At 39.5% G+C, this 13,946-nt stretch overlaps 1 protein-coding gene across 7 annotated transcripts in view; it reads right to left on the reverse strand.

The window, feature by feature from the left end:
• Positions 1-13,930, reverse strand: part of Tbrg1 (transforming growth factor beta regulator 1) — a 47,474-nt gene extending 33,544 nt beyond the window's left edge. For 4 of the 7 annotated variants that reach the window (XM_046432726.2, XM_046432725.2, XM_046432723.2 and 1 more), the window contains exons 1-8: positions 13,552-13,927; positions 11,940-12,010; positions 11,090-11,322; positions 10,054-10,190; positions 9,611-9,757; positions 6,954-7,051; positions 6,320-6,430; positions 5,491-5,633 (exon numbers count right to left, since the gene is read on the reverse strand). In XM_046432726.2, coding sequence (XP_046288682.1) covers positions 5,491-5,633; positions 6,320-6,430; positions 6,954-7,051; positions 9,611-9,757; positions 10,054-10,190; positions 11,090-11,322; positions 11,940-12,010; positions 13,552-13,638 — 1,027 coding nt within the window. In that variant the 5' untranslated portion in view covers positions 13,639-13,927. Of the gene's footprint in view, positions 1-2,728; positions 3,466-4,390; positions 4,731-5,490; positions 5,634-6,319; positions 6,431-6,953; positions 7,052-9,610; positions 9,758-10,053; positions 10,191-11,089; positions 11,323-11,939; positions 12,011-13,551 lie in introns of those variants that run through there. The other 3 variants (XM_046432724.2, XM_046432722.2, XM_046432721.2) reach the window with 3 other exon arrangements.
• Positions 13,931-13,946: the final 16 nt, after the last annotated feature.

Below are 13,946 nucleotides of genomic sequence, written 5' to 3' on the forward strand. Positions count from 1 at the left end.
ATCACCCTGATACCTAAACCAGACAAAGACACTTCAAAGAAAGAAAACTACAGACCAATATCTCTAATGAACCTAGATGCAAAAATCCTCAATAAAATTCTGGCGAATCGGATACAAAAACATATAAAAAAAATTGTACACCATGATCAAGTAGGATTCATCCCTGGGATGCAAGGCTGGTTCAATATACGGAAATCAATAAATGTTATTCACCACATCAATAGACTTAAAAATAAGAACCATATGATCATCTCGATAGATGCGGAAAAAGCATTTGACAAAGTACAGCATCCCTTTATGTTCAAAACTCTAGAAAAACTAGGGATAACAGGAACATACCTCAATATTGTAAAAGCAATCTATGCTAAGCCTCAGGCTAGCATTATTCTGAATGGAGAAAAACTGAAGGCATTCCCTCTAAAATCTGGAACAAGACAGGGATGCCCTCTCTCTCCACTTCTCTTCAACATAGTTCTCGAAACACTGGCCAGAGCAATTAGACAGACGAAAGAAATTAAAGGCATAAAAATAGGAAAAGAAGAAATTAAATTATCACTATTTGCAGATGATATGATTCTATATCTAGCAGACCCAAAAGGCTCTACAAAGAAACTATTAGAGCTAATAAATGAATTCAGCAAAGTGGCAGGATTTAAAATCAACACGCATAAATCAAAGGCATTCCTGTATATCAGCGACAAATCCTCTGAAATGGAAATGAGGACAACCACTCCATTCAAAATATCTTCAAAAAAAATAAAATACTTGGGAATCAACCTAACAAAAGAGGTGAAAGACTTATACAATGAAAACTACAGAACCCTAAAGAGAGAAATAGAAGAAGATCTTAGAAGATGGAAAAATATACCCTGTTCATGGATAGGCAGAACTAACATCATCAAAATGGCGATATTACCAAAAGTTCTCTATAGGTTTAATGCAATGCCAATCAAAATCCCAATGGCATTTCTTGTAGAAATAGAGAAAGCAATCATGAAATTCATATGGAAAAATAAAAGACCCAGAATAGCAAAAACAATGCTAAGCAAGAAGTGTGAATCAGGCGGTATAGCGATACCAGACTTCAAACTATACTACAGAGCAATAGTAACAAAAACAGCATGGTACTGGTACCAAAACAGGCGTGTGGACCAATGGTACAGAATAGAGGACACAGAAACCAATCCACAAAACTACAACTATCTTATATTTGATAAAGGGGCTAAAAGCATGCAATGGAGGAAGGATAGCATCTTCAACAAATGGTGCTGGGAAAACTGGAAATCCATATGCAACAAAATGAAACTGAATCCCTTTCTCTCGCCATGCACAAAAGTGAATTCAAAATGGATCAAGGAACTTGATATCAAATCAGAGACGCGCCGTCTGATAGAAGAAAAAGTTGGCTACGATCTACAGTCGGTGGGGTCGGGCTCCAAATTCCTCAATAGGACACCCATAGCACAAAAGTTAATAACTAGAATCAACAAATGGGACTTACTCAAACTAAGAAGTTTTTTCTCAGCAAAAGAAACAATAAGAGAGGTAAATAGGGAGCCTACATCCTGGGAACAAATCTTTACTCCTCACACTTCAGATAGAGCCCTAATATCCAGAGTATACAAAGAACTCCAAAAATTAGACAATAAGAGAACAAACAACCCAATCAACAAATGGGCCAAGGACCTGAACAGACACTTCTCAGAGGAGGACATACAGTCAATCAACAAGTACATGAAAAAATGCTCAACATCTCTAGCTGTCAGAGAAATGCAAATCAAAACCACCCTAAGATACCATCTCACTCCAGTAAGATTGGCAGCCATTAGGAAGTCAAACAACAACAAGTGCTGGCGAGGATGTGGGGAAAAGGGTACACTTGTACATTGCTGGTGGGACTGCAGATTGGTGCAGCCAATTTGGAAAGCAGTATGGAGATTTCTTGGAAAGCTGGGAATGGAGCCACCATTTGACCCAGCTATTCCCCTTCTTGGTCTATTCCCTAAAGACCTAAAAAGAGCATGCTACAGGGACACTGCTACATCGATGTTCATAGCAGCACAGTTCACAATAGCAAGACTGTGGAACCAACCTAGATGCCCTTCAATAGACGAATGGATAAAAAAAATGTGGCATTTATACACAATGGAGTATTACTCTGCATTAAAAAATGACAAAATCATAGAATTTACAGGGAAATGGATGGCATTAGAGCAGATTATGCTAAGTGAAGCTAGCCAATCCCTAAAAAACAAATGCCAAATGTCTTCTTTGATATAAGGAAAGTAACTAAGAACAGAGTAGGGACGAAGAACAGGAGAAGAAGATTAACATTTAACAGGGATGAGAGGTGGGAGGGAAAGGGAGAGAGAAGGTAAATTGCACGGTAATGGAAGGAGACCCTCAGGGTTATACAGTGGAGGGGGTAGAGAGAGAGGAGGGGAGGGGAGGGGAGAGGTGGGGAGGGGGGAGGGTGGATGATGGGAAAGGCAGCGGAGCACAACAGACACTAGTATGGCAATTTGTAAATCAATGGATGTGTAACTGATGTGAATCTGCAATCTGTGTATGGGGTGAAGGTGGGAGTTCATAACCCACTAGAATCAAAGTGTGGAATATGATATGTCAAGAAATTTGTAATGTTTTGAACAACCCACAATAAAAAATTTAAAAAAAAAAAAAAAAAATACATTTTGGCAGTGTTTTCTAAGTTTTTAAAAAACCTTGGTACATAGCAAAAACATTTAATATTATTTCACATATCCCCATACATATTTGTAAATATTTATATAAATACATATATACAATTATAATTGAAATCAAAGTTACAATCTTTTTCCATGTGATGTGTTTCAATATGTTCTATTTAATTTTTAAAAAAGTAGGTGTTGACTCTTTAAATTTATGAAAACTAATGGGTTGATTGTAGTTTGAAAAACAGTTCTGGTAAACTTGTACTAATTTATTAAAATAATTTAAATCTCTAAGATGAGATTCTCTTTTAGGATGTGTTTTACTCAGGCTGAAATACCATAGAAAAACATTTGCTATTTGATAAAAGCAGCATCTATTATTTTGGTATAAGTGCAAATATGCTCCAGCAATTTATGCAGAGAAACAAGATAAAACACTAAAACATCTCAACAGCTTTGATCCCCTCCCAACTGGATTTGCTACTATTCAAGTTTTACACTGTTTATTTTGCATTTTACAAGTTGTAGAACTTCAGTCACACAGTTGCTGTTCATTTGTAGTGGCCAGTTTGCTGTGCTCTCAACACTGCTCCTTCTGATCCCTCCCCCTGCTGGTCACATTTATTACTACAAAATGCCAATCCCATTCATGTGTCTTCAGTTGGTAGTCAGGAAGTACAGCTTGTGAACAATTCATTCTCACCACTGCTTCCCCATTTTACTTCTGATCCTTTCATTTCCAGACATCCCTGGGCACCTGATGGATGGGGAGCTGAGGAATTCCATAGATAGTGTGGAGTTGTAGCCATTAGAGATAGTTAAGCCTCCAAGTAAGGCTATATAAGCAATATCCAAAGAATTCAGTTGTATAGAATGCAGAGTTATATAATTAGATGGCTAAAACAAAATGATGGGTTAAGTGAAATGAGGATGGAACTAATCCCTGATTATATCTGAATGTGTGTAATCATGTGGTTTCAACTGAGTTAAAAGCACATTCTCCTAGCCTCAGTAACTTAGTGAAACCCTGTCTCAACAAACAAAAAGGGCTGGGAACGTAGCTCAGTGCTTAAAGGATGTTCAAAATATGAGTGTATCCTGGACTGGACTTTGCAACTTGAGTACAAGCAGAGGATCTGTTTGTCAATACTGCCATGAGCAGAAAGCAGGAGCCTGGGTTGTAGGGGCTAGGGGATTTGGGAGTCCTCAACTGGGATCAAAATCAAGAGTGGAAGGTTGCTAGAATCTTATCTCCTTCACAAATTAGTAGCTGCTAAAGACTCAACATCTGTATTAAATCATAAATTAAATCCTAATCCCTCCAATGAGATAATATTAGGAATTAGGGTGTTCGGGAGAGGATTAAGTCACAAGGATTCTGCATAGTGTCCTTATAAAAGGGTCCCGAGATAGCTGCCTTGCCCCTTCCATGATTTGAGGCTATAGCAAGACGGCTGTCTATGAACCAGGGAGCTAGCCCTCACCACTGACTCTGCCAGCACCTTGAACTTAAAGAATTTCCAGCCTCCACAACTAAGAGAAATAAATTTCTGTTTATAAACTACCCAGCCAATGGCATTTTGTAATAGCAGCTGAACAGTCTTTCACTCTGATTTTTAAGGAACTGAAATTTATATCAGGAAGAGCTAAACAAAAAAGATTATGTCCTGATTACAAGAAGAGAAATATGAGCAAAATTGTCAAGAGAAATTTATTACTAAAAATAAATCAACACAGTTTTTCCAGGGTAACCTGTCACCATAGAAACTTCTATGACAAGATAATATCTTCTTTACTCCTGAACTGCTGCCTTCTTCCATATATTCTAAATTTTAGTTTAAGTTAAAAATCCATCCTGATGAAAATGATGTGGACTCTGATCCCTCTTTGTTTAATCTGAAGATTGAACTGGATTGCACTGTGATGGAGACTTCAGGTGCTGCAGGTGAGTATCCACCAAGGGTCCCTGTGTCAGGAACCCCGGCTGGTAAGATGACACAAAGGCTGCAGGTTGAAGCTCAGGGAGCTCCAAGGATCCTGGAGAAAGCAATTCCTTAAATTCTACTACTGCTTGGGAATCTTAGGAGAGTGTTCAGGCACATAAATAGCCTTTTAATTCCTTAACACCCTTGCATCTATCAGTCCAATTTTTCCCTTGGTTGTAAAATAGGACAGATGTTTACTTTTATCATGAAGAAAACTGAAATAGATGAAGTCGTTTGCCTACATACATATAACCCTATTATGATCTGAATGCCTGAATACCCGACTGATCTTCCCATTTGTGGGAAGCAATCCAAGTAATATCAGTAGGACCAAGGCCATGAGGTGAATTCTTTAACTTCATTTGAAATTTTACTCCCTGTACAGAAGCCTTCCCCTGGTGTTCCACTTAGGTCTTACATAGGCTATAGAATGAGACACTGTAGTAGTCCACAAAGGGTCACTCAGGATGACCACAGGTGCTTCCTGTGACTTTTGTGAGTAATTTGGGAATCCAAGCAGGCCTCATGTTCCCCTCTGACTCAGTACCTTTCATGGTTAGATCAGTGAAAGCTTACATCACTTACTGCCTAGATATATGGAATACTCAATAATGGGTGCAGAGGGGATAGTATGTTCAAACCAGAAAGGAGAAGTTAAAAGATACCTGATAGGTGCTGGTATTGTGGCTCAGTGGTAGAGTGCTTACCTAGCACATGTGAGGCACTAGTTTTGATCCTTACCACCACATATAAATAAATAAAAAGCTATTTTATCCACCTGAAACTAAAAAAAAGAAAAAAGAAAAAAATACCTGGTAGAATGGGATCATTATGCTCTTCATCAAAGGTCTGTCTCTGAAAGGCTTCAAAACTCACAGCTACATCATTCTCTGGCAGTCCCTGGGGTAGCTGCCCCTCTCCAGGTTTGTACACATCAAATTTCACCCACTGGTAACTGTAGGATCAAAGGGAAATCAAAGTTGTCTGCCTCTAATAATCCATTCCTACCTCCGAAGGGATCTTTAGGCCTCTCCTATGTATATCTAAAAATATATTAGCCAAAGGGGGAAAAAAGTAAAATAGGGAGGCTTCTTTAGTGATACATTATTCTGTTAGTCTTCTCATCCTTTTTGCTGTTATAGTACACAAAAAATGATGCAAGTTAAGCATCCCAATTCCAAAATATGAAATACAAAATGCTCCAAAATTTGAGACTTTCTGAGTACCCAGGTAAGACAAGAGTGAAAAATTCCACTCCTATTATGTGACAGGTCACACAGGTACACAAAACATACTGTATAAAACTGCATTCAGACTATGTGTGTAAGGTGCATGTGAAACATAAATGACTTCTATGATTAGGCTTGTGTTCCATCCCCCAAATATCTGTGTGTATGCAGATACTTGAAAACACCTCTGGTCCCAAGAACTTTGGATAAAGGATATTGAACCTGTAATAATTAAGTCCAGGGATTTCTGGCTCTACTCTGCTACCTAGAGGCTAAAAGGGTCAGTGATGAAGCACTCTTATTGAGAAGCAAGTATGCCTTGGACATAGTAGATCAATGTAACTGCTGCTCTAGGTCCTTGGTCAGCTGATTACTGAGGTTCTCTCAACAGAATGAGTTTGACCATACTTACTTGACACATTTTTGAGCTCCTGGACAACTCTGAATCAGGTTGTGAATAGTTGGATGAGAAAATCCAAAAAAGTCAGCTCCAGATGGAAGCAGGTTAGGCATTAATTCCCCCCTAAACAGGAGAGGGAGAAATTTAGCTTCAGAGCTTAGAAGGAGATGGAGATAGGTTTGAGAATGGAAAAGTGACAGGAATACACAGGATGATAAAAGATACTCTGGAAACTCTAGCTATTAGGATGTCTGAAGGATGCAGGTTAGTTTTGTATATTAAAAAGGGATCTCTACACACTGAAAGAAAAGCTCTATAGTGTGGTGAGCCGTGTCTGCAGACCGTTGCCGCCATTAGAAGATGGCGCCGGTCTCCGTTGTGGATCTTGGTAAACAACTCCTTATTTGGGAGAGTTGGCGTGCTGTCCCTCAATACCCTATGAGAAAACCCCGGGTGGCAGCTTTGGATTGGACTTGAGTAAGCTTTATTAGGCTATGCTTGGGCGCTCGGCGGGGGGTCACTAGAAGATGATACATGAAACAAGGCCTGAATAAACTGCTGAAAGAAGAATCCTGTGTCGTGTTTTCCCTTGCTGGCGAGGGGTCGCGACACTATAGGGATCTTTTTAAGCTGTTGGTCAACTTACTTAGTAGCACTTATGGTCCTGAGCAGTTCTGCATGACAAGCATCTGCAGAAGAGCCAACAATAGCATTCTGGGGGTCATCTTCAGGAACGATTTCAAACTGAGAATGACAAAGGAACAATTAATCTGTAAGGAGGAAGTAGAGTCATACCTCTTACAAACATTTCTTCACTTGAAGCTGCTGTATACCATATTAGAATATAGGTTACAGACAATTCCCTATAGTGCTGTTAAAAATTCAAACAAGGGGATGGGGATATAGCTCAGTCGGTAGAGTGCTTACCTTGCATGCACAAGGCCCAGGGTTCAATCCCTAGCTCTACCACACACACACACACACACACACACACACCAAAAAAAAAAAAAAATCAAGTATACAGAAGTCTTCTGTTTCAATTCCACACTTCTTGGTTGACTGCTTTCCAGCAGTCAAAATTTAATTAATTCCATACCTTTTTGGACCCTTTCCTATCCAGCTACTTATATCCTTAAGTACAAATAAAAATGATATTTTAAAAACACTTGGGATCAGTCTCCATGTACACTGCTACATGTTATTCTTTATTCTCATTTGCACATTTCTCTAGGAAACATGAGATTACCTAGAAGTATTCTGGGTCAAAGGACATATGCATTAAAATTGTTGATATTGCCAAGTTACCCTCCAAAAAGATTACCAGTTTTCATTCTGACTAATGTATACATACTTATTTTCCTATACCCTGGCCAAGACTGGATATTACTAAAGTCTGATATGTACCTAAAGGCAAAAATAAGGTGTGACTTCCTCCTTACTTGATTGTTTATTTTTATATTATTCTATAGGAGTACTGTATCTGGACATCAATCCCATGGTGTACATGTTCTTCCTGTTTGTTTCTTAACTCTGTGGTATCTTTTTTTCCAAAGCACTTGAGAATTTTTTTTTTTTTTTTTTTTTTTTTTTGTGGTACTGGGGATCAAACCCAGGGCCCTGTGCATGCCAAAGCATTTAAATTTTTAAAAGTTGACTCTGTTATTATTTTCCTTTATAGCTTCTGTGTTTCCATCTCTTGCTAAAGGAACATTTTGACCTTACTTTAAGACTAAAAATGTTCTTTTACACTTTCCTTTAACATATTTATAGCATAAAACATACTTAAGTAACTGAAAATCTTATTGGGGCTAGCCATGGTGGTGTATGTCTGTAATCACAGCTATTTAGAGGCTGAGGCAGGAGGACTACAAATTTCAGGCCTGCCTCAGCAACTTAGCAAGCTCCTGTCTCAAATTGAAAAGGCTAGGAATTTAGGTCAGATGTCGAGTACCCCTGGGTTCAATCTTCAATACCAAACACAAACACACATACACCTCTAGTCATATTGGCATGTATTGACAAACAGATCAATGAAATAACATCATCTGTAAACAACCAAGTATTTTATGTATTTAATTTGTATCCTGAAGTAACTTTTTTTTTTTGGGGGGGGAGGTAGGGGGGATTGAACTCAGGGGGACTCGACCACTGAGACACATTCCCAGCCCTATTTTGTATTTTATTTAGAGACAGGGTCTCACTGAGTTACTTAGTGCCTCACTTTTGCTGAGGTTGGCTTTTAATTCGCAATCCTTCTGCCTCACCCTGAGCTGCTGGGATTGCAGATGTGTGCCACCGCACCTGGCCTGAAGTCAATGTTGGTTGGGCAGAAAAAATTAAAGCTAGATTTAGTTCACAATAACCTAAAAATAATGTCTGATTGAGGTTAGTGATCTTAAAAACTAAAAATCTCACATTTTATTTTTAGAAAATGTTTTAGTGTTTTATCTTTTGGTGGAAGACTACTCAGCTTATCAATTTTTACTAAAAATTCAATTAGAATTTTGATTAAGATTTGCATTGCACTTACAGATTTGTTATAAACAGGATACACTGTTACAACAGTGGATCTCTGTGCTACTTTCTGAAGAGAATTGCTGCATGACCAAGGTTACTTGAACTCTTCTACTTTCACCTATCAGTGTCAGATGACAGGAGCGATACAATATTACCCACGTGCATCAGGCAGGCTCAGGATTCTAGAACCTTTTGCTCATATTAGAGGTAGGTTGCCTCTAACCTCCTTCCATACAATTTTCTAGTGATCTATAACCTCATCTGACAGTGAAGCCTGGAACTCTGAAAATGATCTATTCTTCCCAAATATGAAGAGGTAACAGATGGGGAAAGTGAGCTGCATTACATTTTAGCACTAAGAAGGATGAAGAATGGTATGAGGGGTCAGGAGTCCCAGGTCCTTAAGAGTATATGCAGCCATATGCTATGTCCACTTTGGTTCAATCTGAAATGGTGGTGTATCACACTAATCTTCCCTGTATCTGAGCCTGCACTTAATATAAGCAGGCTTGATCAAACCTCACGTGGTGACCAAGTAGTGTGGTTCAATGGAAAAGCATTAATCGAGAATCAGACAAATACAGATTCATATCCCAGTTTAACCACTTATTAGCAGAGATATGACTTAGGGCCAGTTACTTCTCTGGTATCTTGGGGCTATCCAAATGGTGATTATATAGTATCCACTTTGTAAAGTGTCAGAATTGGGACACTTATTAAGTGCCTGGAACACAGAAAGGTCTTAAAAAAAGAAAAGAAAAATAGAGGTTATATTTGATCGAGTACCTGAGGCTGCACACCACCATCCTTGATCTGACAGGTATACAGACACTTCTGGTCTGGGCACTTCATGCTGGCATACACCCGAGTACTGCAATAACCCACAGGGTAGATGGCATTCTCATCATGGAAGCCAGGTCGGTCGGTGATGATCTATAAAAAAGATTTCCCCAACCTGGGATTGAGGTCACTGAGGATTTAGAAGTTGTGTTTATGGAGGTAGTCTTTAGAACCACTTTGGGTTATAAAGAATGACTGAAATCACATAGAGAATAGAGAAAGTGTTGGCTGTGTAGCAGACAAATCTGACCTGGTTTCATAGGGATTGGAGATTTTCTGGGGTTGGTATGGATCAGCAAGGGGCTGCTAATGGGAACCAGGAGGGAAGGCTCAACCCCATTCCCAGATTTTTCTGATTCTCCTCTCTATATGTTGCTGGTCTCACTCACCTCCCCCAGGCTATATACTGTTAGACCCCCTAGTCCGATGGGGAACACAGGCCGTCCTGAGGGATCCAGGGCAATGGGCTGAACCAGCTTGCGAGCACCTCCCTCCATTTTCTTTTTCTTGGATGTTTTCTTCAGAACTGAAACGCAAATCTGGGGTCACCCACTTTAGGCCCCTCCCAAAAGCTGAGGGAAAGGGAAAAATTTATACATGGAATGCTAAGGGTAATAAGTCAGCCTTGGTATTATATAAGATGCTCCTTGACTCAGGATGGGGTTATGTACTGATAAACCCATCGTAAGCTGAACAAAGGATAAACTGAAAATGCATAAAATTAACCTAACTTACCAAATATCATGGCTTAGCAATACAGCACAGTGTGGTATATCAGGTGTTTCCTTTTATGATTGTGTAGCTGACTGGAGCTGTGGCTTGCTGCCACTGCCTAGCATGGAACTAGAGCATCACACTATACATATTGCTATTCTCGGAAAAGATCAAAATTCAAAGTATAGTTTCTACTAAATGCATATTGCCTTCACATCCTGTAAAATTGAAAAATCATTAAGCTGAACCACTGTAAGTCTGGGACCATCTATATTCACTGAATTCACTACTTCCCCCCTTTCCCAAAGCCTTGAATATCTTTCTAATGTGCCCCTAGATGGTAACCAATTTTAATATTAGTGCTTAGGAGCTAAAGCATTACATTTTTAAGTCTTCTTCATTTGTAAAATCAGAAATTTCTCAAGCTAGTAGTGTGCTCAAAAGGCCACCTAGCCCACTTCCCTGCCTCTCAGAAAGACTGAAGCAAATGTAACCCTGAGAGCTGGGGGAAGAGGGAAAGAGGGGGTCTCAGTCTGCTCCCTTAGACATTTAACCAGGTCTAACAAGAATCTATTCATCCAAGGTGGCTCTAATAAGATACTTACTTCTCAAGGGACTTTAAAAAGTGTTTATGTGGCCATATGTCTACCAGTCAGTAACAGGTCTGTCATCAGTAGCTAAGCCACGGGAGCAACTGATAACACAATGTACCTTCCAGTTTGCTGTTCTCTTTGCCTTTTTCTTTTTTCTCCTTCTTGGATTTCTTCCCAAATGGTTCCTCTGCCCCAGTGCTGGGCCCAGAAATGGGTCCAGCTCCCTGTATAGTTCCCACAGAGCTGGCCACACCATAAGTCTGGGGCAAACTGGAGCTGTGGGAAGGAGCTGCAGCCTGTATTTCTCCTTCAGTTAGAGCCTGAAGTTGAAGGAGCTTCTTTAGCAAGTACCTGAGGTTGGGAAGGAAAGGGAGCAGAGGTATGAACTTCCATTTTGTCTCAATTCAATACTTCACTCAAACACCAGAAAAAGCCAGAATTATATACAAAGATTATCACACTCATAAAAATAAGATTCATATTGAACTCTCAAAATAACAAAGTCCCAGAAGATAATCAATACTTCAAGAAACAAGGATAAGATTGTAGCTTTTCTCTCTTGTATCTGGAGGACTCCTCTATCTTAAAGTTGGAAAGTGTCAGGTGTCTGAAGGGCATATACCATCAGTCGGATGTATATATATTCATTGTGCTTTGTATAGAGAAGTAAAGATTGAACAAATATTTGCAGAATATTATCCCTTGGCTATTTGGGAGTTATAATAAGATTACTTATTAGATGGCAAGAAGACTCAGAAAGATGAGTAGAGGAGTTGTCTCATCATCATGGTCCAACATGACTTCAAGGTTTGGGAACCAGTTCCACAGATTTTTTTTCTCTATACTTGATCAAGCAGTCAAGGGGTTGTGCAGTACATAAAAATCCAACAGGAGAAAATTCCCAAGAGCAATTACTCTATGTTAATCACAAAAAATGTGATTCTGAACACAAAATGAAGTCAGCTCACCTTCTTTCTTCTTTTGCTTTAAGAAATTTTTCCTCAAGACGAGCAATTTCATCACAAATAGCAGCATTTTCCTTTAAAAAAAAATTTAAACACAATAAAATAAAATAAATAAGAGGTTAAATCATTGTTCTGGGAACAGTATCCATATTTCAAACCAAGGACTGTTGTTGCTGGATAAGAAGAGCTATTCTATGTTCCAGACAAGCTATAAATAAATCTCTACGGAAAGTCAGGTTCTATTATAGGTAGGGTAATTATATATTACCCACACTGAGACACCTTTGAGTGAAAAGGGGCCACTATTAATAATACAAGAACAATATGGTAAAGTAGGACTGTCCCTGGTAAACCAAGACAGATGGCCACGTTAATTAGAATAACTATTAGCAGAGAAAATGGCATACTAAATAAATTCATACTATTACATAATTATGAGAACTATGTCTGGGAGCTTTGGTTTTTGAGAGACAAAGAAAATCTAACTCAAAGCATCCCATAATTATACCCTAAAGTGACAAACTGGAATGAAGTCAAATCTAGTGTTTAAAATTCCTAAACTTTATAATATATTTGTATATATTCCAGTGCCATCTTTCCAATGACTCAATCTCTTAAGCACCAATTGTGAAGGAAATGTTCCATTCCAGATGTCCCACAGATGGAACCTCCAAGTTTGAAAGTTCAAAGCAGTATCCTTTTTCTTCACACAACCTCCTTCATGACTTTGGCATATGGGGGATAAAAGAAACAATCAGATGTCAAGTTCTCTTAACTTTAATTTTCTTATTTTTATCCAATGCACAGAGAAAATGCTGAATGAATATTTTTGGAAGGAGTATTCTAATTTACGAACTCTTATGCTTCCAAGAATGCTAAGAGTTGTTTAAGCTTTTGGTAGAATGAAGGGATAAACTATTGATTCAGATGTGAGGGAACATTCGAGGACTCCACCCCTATTTCCAGGCATAAAGGCAAATCAGAATGTTGTAACACAAAGTTATATCAGACAAACCAGTTTATTCATTTAATAAACTTTATACCCCGACGATAAAGAAAGGCAGGAGCAGAAGGCATGATGTATGAGTGGGAGTTAAGAAACACCTAGGAGACTCAAAGTGGCTTACAAGACAGAAATTATTGAAAGGTTCATGTGCCTGTTTAGTTAAGGGATCAGTTATGGGACAGTGGGGGTACCTGGGAAATATGTTGTGTAGTGGAATTTATAAAGCGGAATTGATTTAAGCTGGAGTGAAGGCTCTGACACAGTGCCCTTGGGCAAATCGTCCCTGAGCTTCAGGGTTCAACAGTGCCTAATTCTCAGGCATTTCTGAGCGTTCTGCAGTAATAACGATAATGATTAAATAAAATTTATTGGCAGACCTTCTGAGTACCAAGCAATTTTTAATTTAATCTCCAGTAGGGTAACTAGCTTTCATTTACAGACGAGAAAACAGGATGAGGAAAATTATGTATTTTATCCAAGGAGTAACAAGTAGTAACGTATACTGAAAAGCTAACATTGTCACTCTGGGAGGGGAATCAGCCTGGGGAAAGATTTCACTAGGAAGCAAAGTTTCGAGGCGGAGGCGGGCTGAATGACCGTCAGACTCACAAACACCGTGGCCTTGGCCGCTTTTCGCAGCCGCAGGTACTTCAGCCGGTACTTCTCGTTCTGGCTCTTCTTCGGGAGCTTTTTCATCCTGGCCTTGCTGGAGTGCAGCGGGGCCAGCGGCGACGAGGCCAGGCAGACCAGAGGCTCATGGTCTGGCCCCACTACGGGGACTCCAGGATGAGGCCGACATCAGCTCCGAGGCCTACTGGCGGGGAAGAGCGCGGGCTTTGTCTGCTCTAGTCTGGCGAAATAGGGCCTGCACGATACTAGCTCTACAGGATGTCCTCAAGGAGGACTACAGGGTCACAAACTTTCCAGCAGAACCGGCAGCCGGCGCTTTCTAACACTTCCGCGTCTATCTCGGAAGTAAGCCCCGCCGGAAGTTGCGTAATGAC

This window comes from Marmota monax, unplaced genomic scaffold (assembly GCF_021218885.2).
Source record: "Marmota monax isolate L192 unplaced genomic scaffold, Marmota_monax_Labrador192_F-V1.1 WCK01_AAM20220418_F8-fsc00062, whole genome shotgun sequence".
Taxonomy (NCBI): Eukaryota; Metazoa; Chordata; class Mammalia; order Rodentia; family Sciuridae; genus Marmota; species Marmota monax.